General features: G+C 39.6%; 1 protein-coding gene across 1 annotated transcript; it reads right to left on the bottom strand.

The window, feature by feature from the left end:
- Nucleotides 1-866: 866 nt before the first annotated feature.
- Nucleotides 867-6885, bottom strand: LOC119779533 (homeobox protein Hox-A5-like). Its single transcript, XM_038279212.1, has 3 exons — nt 6553-6885; nt 2604-3704; nt 867-1979 (listed from the first exon to the last, which is right to left on the bottom strand). Exons 2-3 carry the CDS (start codon nt 3280-3282, stop codon nt 1729-1731), a joined length of 930 nt encoding a protein of 309 aa, XP_038135140.1. The 5' UTR covers nt 3283-3704; nt 6553-6885; the 3' UTR covers nt 867-1728.
- Nucleotides 6886-7910: the final 1025 nt, after the last annotated feature.

Here is a 7910-nt window from a genome sequence, read left to right as displayed (position 1 = left end):
TGATTTTTTACGATCTAATTCATAGACAAAACCCCCCATTCATTTAGCACCCAAATGTCAAGAGGAGCCAGAATCGGCCCTATAATAAAGTTTACAGCCAGGGAAAAAAGTCGGGCTAATTTGCTGTGGATTGCTCAGGAGAGTGCGCGCAAATGGGGGGAGGGGGGGCTGTTCAGTCCCTGCATGGAGCTTATTAGTCCCCACCACGACCCCCTAACCACCCCAAGTCCCTTGCAGCACCAGAGCAAGGTGAGTAAGCGCTTTCATTGAACGAGAGAACCTGTTGAATTCAAACAGATTGACTCAGTAAAAGAGAAGAAACATGTTTTTTGGTTTTTTGTTTGTTTTGTTTTTTTGGAGTTGAATATTTTTTCCACATCCCTAGAATTAGCTTCAGAGATCAGCACACGTCAGTTTTCATATAAATATTCATGGATAAAACGCAAAGGATGAAAGAAATATAGATAAAGACTCAAGATCCAGAAAAGCATCAATAAAAAAGAAAAAATATATTTCATCACTGATATCTAAATGCGGTTGGAAAATCCAAAATGAAAATAAGTCCATCTCTAAATACAGTTAAAAATGAAAAGTAAACCAACATGAGTAAAATATACACCAGAAGTTAACGAAAAATAGGAGGTTAAAGGCCTTTAGGGACGCTTACTGACGTCTAAACATTTCTAGAAGATTTTTAAATGCAGACACAGTACATACAGTCAAATTCTAAATTTTTCTGGCCTAAATATAGACGTGTGAAGTCAAATATATATTAAATAGTACAATAAAAAAACGCAAACAAATGCCCCGCGACATTCAGCCAGCGGGCCGCTGCAGGTCAAATCTAAGAAGAAACCCCCAAAAAGTTGCCGTTCCAGTAAAAAGTTTATTATCACGGCCATGACAGCCATCATCACCATGAGCATCAGTATCATTCCTCTCATTATTGTAGCATATTTTCCTCTTTCCAGTCTTTGAAAAACATTTACAAAAAAGGCTAATCACGATGAACTCATACAGGTGGGCACCTTCCACATAGAAACTGCAAGAATTAACAGGGACAAACACGTCTTTTTTTGTTAACTATGCTGCGCCCAGGTGAATAAGTCAAACATAATCTCCTGAAAAAAAAGAAAAAAAGAAACAACAACTAAGAAAACAAGGTGCCTCCGCTGTACATACAAAGGGGCGAGGCGGCACCTATGTCTTTACACGTGTGTTTACAATACATTTACGCACACAAAACGCTTATTTGCTGGTTATCTGAAGCAAGTTTCTTTTTTTCTGACGAGTTGGCACAACACATGAGACAAATAAATACATACATATACAGTACATGTGCAGAGAGAACTAAACACAAACCTTCTATTCATTTAGTATTTATTAGACTGCTGATGTTTTGAGTGCATTACACAGATTTTTACTGGACAAGTTCAAGCTTTTGATTTTTTTTTTACCCTTCTGAACAAGAAATAATTTAAACGTTCCTTTCTTTTTTGTCCTAAATCTAAACAGAACTGTACAGAATGCATATTTTACTCGCATAATGATTAACACGATGAGAATATAAAGGAAATATATGGTTAATGAGGGCATTTACAATTGGTGGAGTGGCTCAGAGCCCCCGCCAACAAGTCTTTGCCCGATTTTATTTTTTGCTTTTTACACTTTCAATAGTTTATTTTTCTTTAATTTGATTTTCTTTATGCGAGAAGGTGAGAGCTGTTATCAAGGCCTGTAGGCTCCCCCGCCTGCGGCTGCCATGCTCATGCTCTTCAGCTTGTTGTCCTTCTTCCACTTCATTCTGCGGTTCTGGAACCAAATTTTGATCTGTCTCTCGGAGAGGCAGAGGGCGTGGGCGATCTCGATCCGCCGCCTGCGGGTCAGGTACCGGTTGAAGTGGAACTCCTTCTCCAGCTCCAGCGTCTGGTAGCGGGTGTAGGCGGTTCGGGCTCTCTTTCCCTCCGGTCCAGACAAATCTTTGGACAGAAACACATCAGATAGGGGAGAGTTTTAAGGACCTTTGCATCTGTGCGTAAACTTTGAGCATAACTCTGAATATTCTTGCTGAAAATCTTTATTTAGAAAATAAGCATTTTTTCCCCCCTGAAAGCAGTTGTGTATATATTTTGTATATTTAAATGGCTTAATAATTTTATATATTTCTATAAATCAATTTTTCCAGGAATATTGAAACCTTTATTAGGTAGATATATTAATTTTACACTATTCAAATACACTTAATAAACTGAGGGTTATATTAAATAACTAACAAACTTGACCTGCAACTATTAATTTATACATTTTACTTGAACAGCGCCCACAAAATGTTTTTAAATTCAATTTCACCCCCAAAACAATCTTAAACTACCAGTAAGAGGTGAGTTTTACTGGGTGATTATAGGTAAATCTGTGATTAGGCTAACAGGTGAGGGGCGAGATTGCTGCCATTTTTTCGTTATATATTTCCCATTCCCTTGATATCATAAAATACCTAAATTTCACCCTGATTTGTTAATAAGTTGCAAAACCTTTTAAATATTAGAAACGCCAAGTCCTCAAATAAGACATATAATGCACAGTAGAGAATTAAAGCAGTTTACCGTGACTTATGTGGAGTTTTCTCATCCATGGGTATATCTGAGGCTGTGCGGAGTCGCTTGCGCTCTGAGGAGTCGTCGGTGCGCTCCCCGCAGGCTTCTCTTCCTCAAGGGGGGAAGCCTTAGACACACAGTCCCGACCCAGCAACAACGTGCTTCCTCCGTTAGACCCAGAGCACTGGACGCCGCTCATGGAGTTCTTCACGGCTCTGAGTTGGGGTTGCGTCTCGGCACCCGGCGACAAGCTGGCCACCGTGGAGGAGGAGCATGGTAAAGGCTCAGGTGGAGGCGATAGGGACGAGTTCTGGTTGCCACTTGCGGACTGGTTGTACCTGGCGGGTTCCACCGAAGGGCTCGCCGCTGCTGCCGCTGTGTGAGTCGGGGAGTAGCCGGGCGTCCGCTCGCTGCCCACAAAGTGTCCGCCGCCGGTCCGTCCGACAGTCAGGTCCATTCCGTTGTAGCCATAGCCATACCTGCTGGAATGCATGGCAGTGGAGTCTCTGTATTGCTCGTTGGCGGTATTATGTTCTCCATAATTATGTAACTGAAAGTCCGCGCCATTGGGATAGCGACCGCAGAATGAGTTCACAAAATAGGAGCTCATTTGTTGACAGTTCCACCTTTTTGTCCGCTGCAGGTATTGCTGTTGTTTTGTGATTATTTTAGGAGAAGTAAACAGCATAAACCCGCAGCTCCTTGATTTGTAGCTCTTATGCTTTAGCGCGTCCTATTGCACCCTTGCACAATTTATGATGAATTATGGAAATGAGAGTGGGACATGGACTTGATTCTCTCTTACGTAGGCACCCAAATATGGGGTACGAGGCAGAATCACGTGCTTTTGTTGACCAGTCGTAAATCCTGCCTGGTGACCTCCAGAGGTAAACTCGTGCACGTAGGAAACACTCTAGTAGGGTGGGAGGGAGTGCGCGCCTCCCCTGCCATGAGCTCCTCGGCTCTGCGAGGCGTTTTTCTACTGTCGTGCTGCGCCATCCTCTGGCGCAACTGTTGCACTGACTGTCTGCGGTGCTGTTTTGAGGCGTGGGCTCCACACACGGGGGTCATTCGGAGGTTAACGACCATTGCGGCAAAGAAAGAGGTCTCCTAAACAATACAACAAGTGACATGCTGAGAGTGCAATCTCTCCAGAGATAGTGTACAGGAATAATTCGATCAAAATCTGTTATGCACGTTGTGACTGTAAATAGGCACAGTTAATAGAATAAAACCCCATTCAGAGCACGGCCTCGCTCTTTTGCACTTTTTCTTTCTGCACTGGTGAAATAACCGAACGACTTCATGAAGAAATGTTGGAAGAGGAGATTGAAGCGGAAAACATCACACGCACATGATCAAATAATTCTACAGAGCCTGCCGCTCAGAGCCTGCTGTTAGTGCCACTTTGGCAAAATGAATACCATACATACAGGCTTTATATGAGCACAAAAACATAGTTTATAAGCAGGTTAGGATGGAACAATGCAAATCAGCAGATACTCTAGATGATGGCTATTAGGAGGACCTTTGTGCGCACATTACACGACCTTATTTCAGTCCTATTTAGAGGCAAGTCCTCCGTTAAGCCTTATATCTAAAGTTGGTATTGGTGCGGGATGTTAACAAGGATAGATAAGGGAGGTTACGTTTTTATAAGAAACTTGAAAGAGTGGAGATTTTTTCCATATAAATTAATGTTCGATAACACACCCACACACACACACACATTCTCGTCTTGCTATATGACGGGAGAACCATCTGTTAACTCCCATAGACTTGCATTGATTTCCAGTCTCTTTCATCCCTTTATATCTATCCCTAACCGTGCACACATTAAACATACTCCTCTTGCAAATCTGATCATATATATATATATATGTGTGTGTGTGTGTGTGTGTGTGTGTGTGTGTGTGTGTGTGTGTGTGTGTGTGTGTGTGTGTGTGTGTGTGTGTGTGTGTGTGTGTGTGTGTAATACACATTGCAAACATATGGCCAGAATTCTACATTTGTAGGAGAAATGGCAATGAAGAACAATCGCTTCTCTTCTTTTTTTTTCTTTTTTATATCTGACCAAATCCCAATCCAAGGCTCTATCCATAGTATTTTTTTTATACATCTGCTGCAGAATTCTTATAAAATGAAACAAAAAGCAGAGAATATCAGAGCCTTGTGCATGAAAGCATAGAAGAGTCCATAAAGCCGAGCACATGTGCAAAGACCACAGCTCCCAATTCGTTTTGTTTTTTTCTCCCTTCTGGAATTTTTATGGTACCTTCGCCTCTCAGAGGCTCAGACTTGTTCTGTTGTTCATTCCCTCTCCTACCCCCGGAGCTGCTGTGTTTTATTCCTCAACTGCAAAAGCCCAATCCCTCGTCTTTGTTAAAAAAAAATTATAATGAAATTAGAAAGACGAGGTATATGTTCATCTTTTTGCAGCACAGAAACCAGGAGTGCTAAATAGATGCTGCAGTAGCCTACATGGGCCTAAAACCAAGATCCACGCTTTAAATTAGTAGCCAGAAGCCCCATGCTTCAGCAGGTAATCTATGAGTTGGCCAATGACAACAAAGTTCCCACGAAACTCGTTTGAGGTGAAGAAAGGACACACCCAGCAGCTCGAGAAAGACCAAAATAAAGGAAAGAAGAAAAAGAGTGGGCCGAAGTAGGACATTCTGCAGGCATAAAAAACGTTTGTCATTCTTACAATATAAATGGAACTGTGCAGCTGCAATATAACAAATCAAAGCACCACAGTTAAATAAAAAAAAAAAAAACATATTTTTGGGCACTTTCTTTAGATATTTAACCTTTGCATATACTGTCACATACGTATATGAAGCAGATTTTATCTTAAACCCGAAATAAATGCAGAGCTTTAATAAATATTTTTGCTAATGTGCAAGAACCACGTTATGTTTGGGCGAAAAAATGTTCTATAACATCGGGAGATACAAATCTGTTGCGTTTAGCAAAGGCCATTGAGTCCTCTATGTAAATTTCGACACTGATGAATACGTGTGCGCTTCAATAAATGTATCGATATTTTATTCTAAGTGCTCAGATATGACCTGCACCCAACACACCATGCAAAATATTAACATTACAAAAGATTAATAGAAACACACACAGACAGAACTCAACCGCCGTATTTTTTTTTTACAGTCTGCATCCAATTATTTGTTTCACAACAACCGAAGCCATAACGCCTCAGGGTTCTGCTAAAATTAAGACAACCATATATAAAAACTTGGTTGCAAATAAAATAACAAAGCACTTCCATGAAAAAGTGAAGGTAATCTGCAAAGATTTCTTACTCTTCCAAGCATTTTTTTGCAGCTCAGCATCAATATCCCCATTGCCTTTAAACATTAAATTCAATATGTGCGCAATAACATTTGAAGGCTGTATAATCTAATGTAGTGTAATAATATTTCAAGAAACAAATACTGTTAGAACAGAAACGGATATCAAATCTATGATGTCCTGGCACCAAGCAGAGATTTTCAGTTTCGCAGTTCAATCCAACCAAGCTTGTCATTTCATTCCAAACAAAAGCGTAAATTTTTAAAACTCATCGATAAAATGGAAAACACGTCCATAATTAAATCATGAGAAATAACCGATTTCAAACCCTTCATTGAACGCAGACTTGGAAAATCTATACCAAGCTTTTCCACAGGAGGGCAGCAAAGAGCACGTTTGGATTTTGTAGACCACATTAAAAGCAAAACAACACACAAATTAAGTCAAATTGGTTACTATAGTGCACTAAAATCTTTATTAAAAACATAGTTCAATCTTGCAGGAGCATGGTAGTATATATTTCTTTAATACTAATAAGATAATCTGTCATTAATTTCTACATAGCATGTTTAAATAATGGGAGAATTATTTACTTTTGCAAATTCATAAGCACGCACAAACAAGTGCAGCTTGCCATTATCCGCTTCCCTACCTTGTGCTTGTGACGGCCTCTGGGTGTTAACAGAACAAATGAAGGGTTGAGGGGAAAGTCTCCAGCTAAGCCCCAAGACGGAAGCCGGGACTCCTGGGGGTCAGTGACGCACCGCGGCACCTTCCATTTCTCCCGCCAAGGCATAACAGAAGCCCCCAAATATCCATTCATGACTCAGTGTATAAATCCCAAAATCTGAGTCTGTACTGTTGAAAAAGAAGAAAGAAATACCCACAGTATACTCCAAACTAGGAAGACCAAACAGCTTATATAAGAACGGTGGCTGGTAAGGAGAGGAGAGCCAGGAAGCCTGAGTCCTCTAAATGAAAGGCTGCTCTATTCTGCTATTGGAAAATATATATATATATAAAAAGTTCATGTTCACGGCTCAAAGACACGTGATCAGGCTGTGCAGCCAATAGGAGGCTGAGTCGACTCGTAAAGTTGAAGCGGTGTGTTGTAAATTTTCATAAACAACAACGGATTTATGGCCCGGCACTGAGGATGGAGGGTGGGAGAGAGGGGGTGGGTGATGGAAAGGGGAGGGGATACAGAATAAGAGAGAAAGGGAAAGGAGGGGAGGGGAGTTTGGTCGTCAGGCGCCATCTTACCGAGAGAAGAGGGAACACAGAGATCAACATCTATGCAGCCAGTCCTACCTCACATCCTCATAGTTAAAATTCTTTACCTTCACTGTTTATTTAACCTCTACGCAAAAACGCTTTAAGAATAATCTGCAAATGTGACCGGGCAACCTGCCAGGGTGGCTTTCATTAACAATTATGTATATATATGTATATATATACAGGTATATATATATATATATATACCTGTATATATATATATATATATATATATATATATATATATATATATATATATATATATATATATATATATATATATATATATATATACATATATATATATATATATATATATATATATATATATATATATATATATATATATATATATATATATATATATATATATATATATATATATATATATATATATATATATATATATAATCGCACAGGAGTGTATGTGGGTGATGTTGGAGCGCAAGTACAGCATAAGGTGATCGGTGTTTAAGAAACACATTCAGGCATGAAACTTCTCTTTATTAAAATTTCTGCACCAAATGCACCAAATGACATTTAATGACACATTGTATCCCTCTCAATAAAATGTCGCTTTATTTAAACAGTCAGCCGAAACGTCACTGTATTTGCAAATTATTTATAATACATTTATAAGAAATATACCATATATATATATATTTATGTGTGTGTGTGTGTGTGTGTGTGTGTGTGTGTGTGTGTGTGTGTGTGTGTGTGTGTGTGTGTGTGTGT

The sequence above is a fragment of the Cyprinodon tularosa genome, unplaced genomic scaffold, assembly GCF_016077235.1.
Source record: "Cyprinodon tularosa strain WSP-4 unplaced genomic scaffold, ASM1607723v1 ctg149, whole genome shotgun sequence".
Taxonomy (NCBI): Eukaryota; Metazoa; Chordata; class Actinopteri; order Cyprinodontiformes; family Cyprinodontidae; genus Cyprinodon; species Cyprinodon tularosa.
This window is presented reverse-complemented; position numbering and strand designations above follow the sequence as displayed.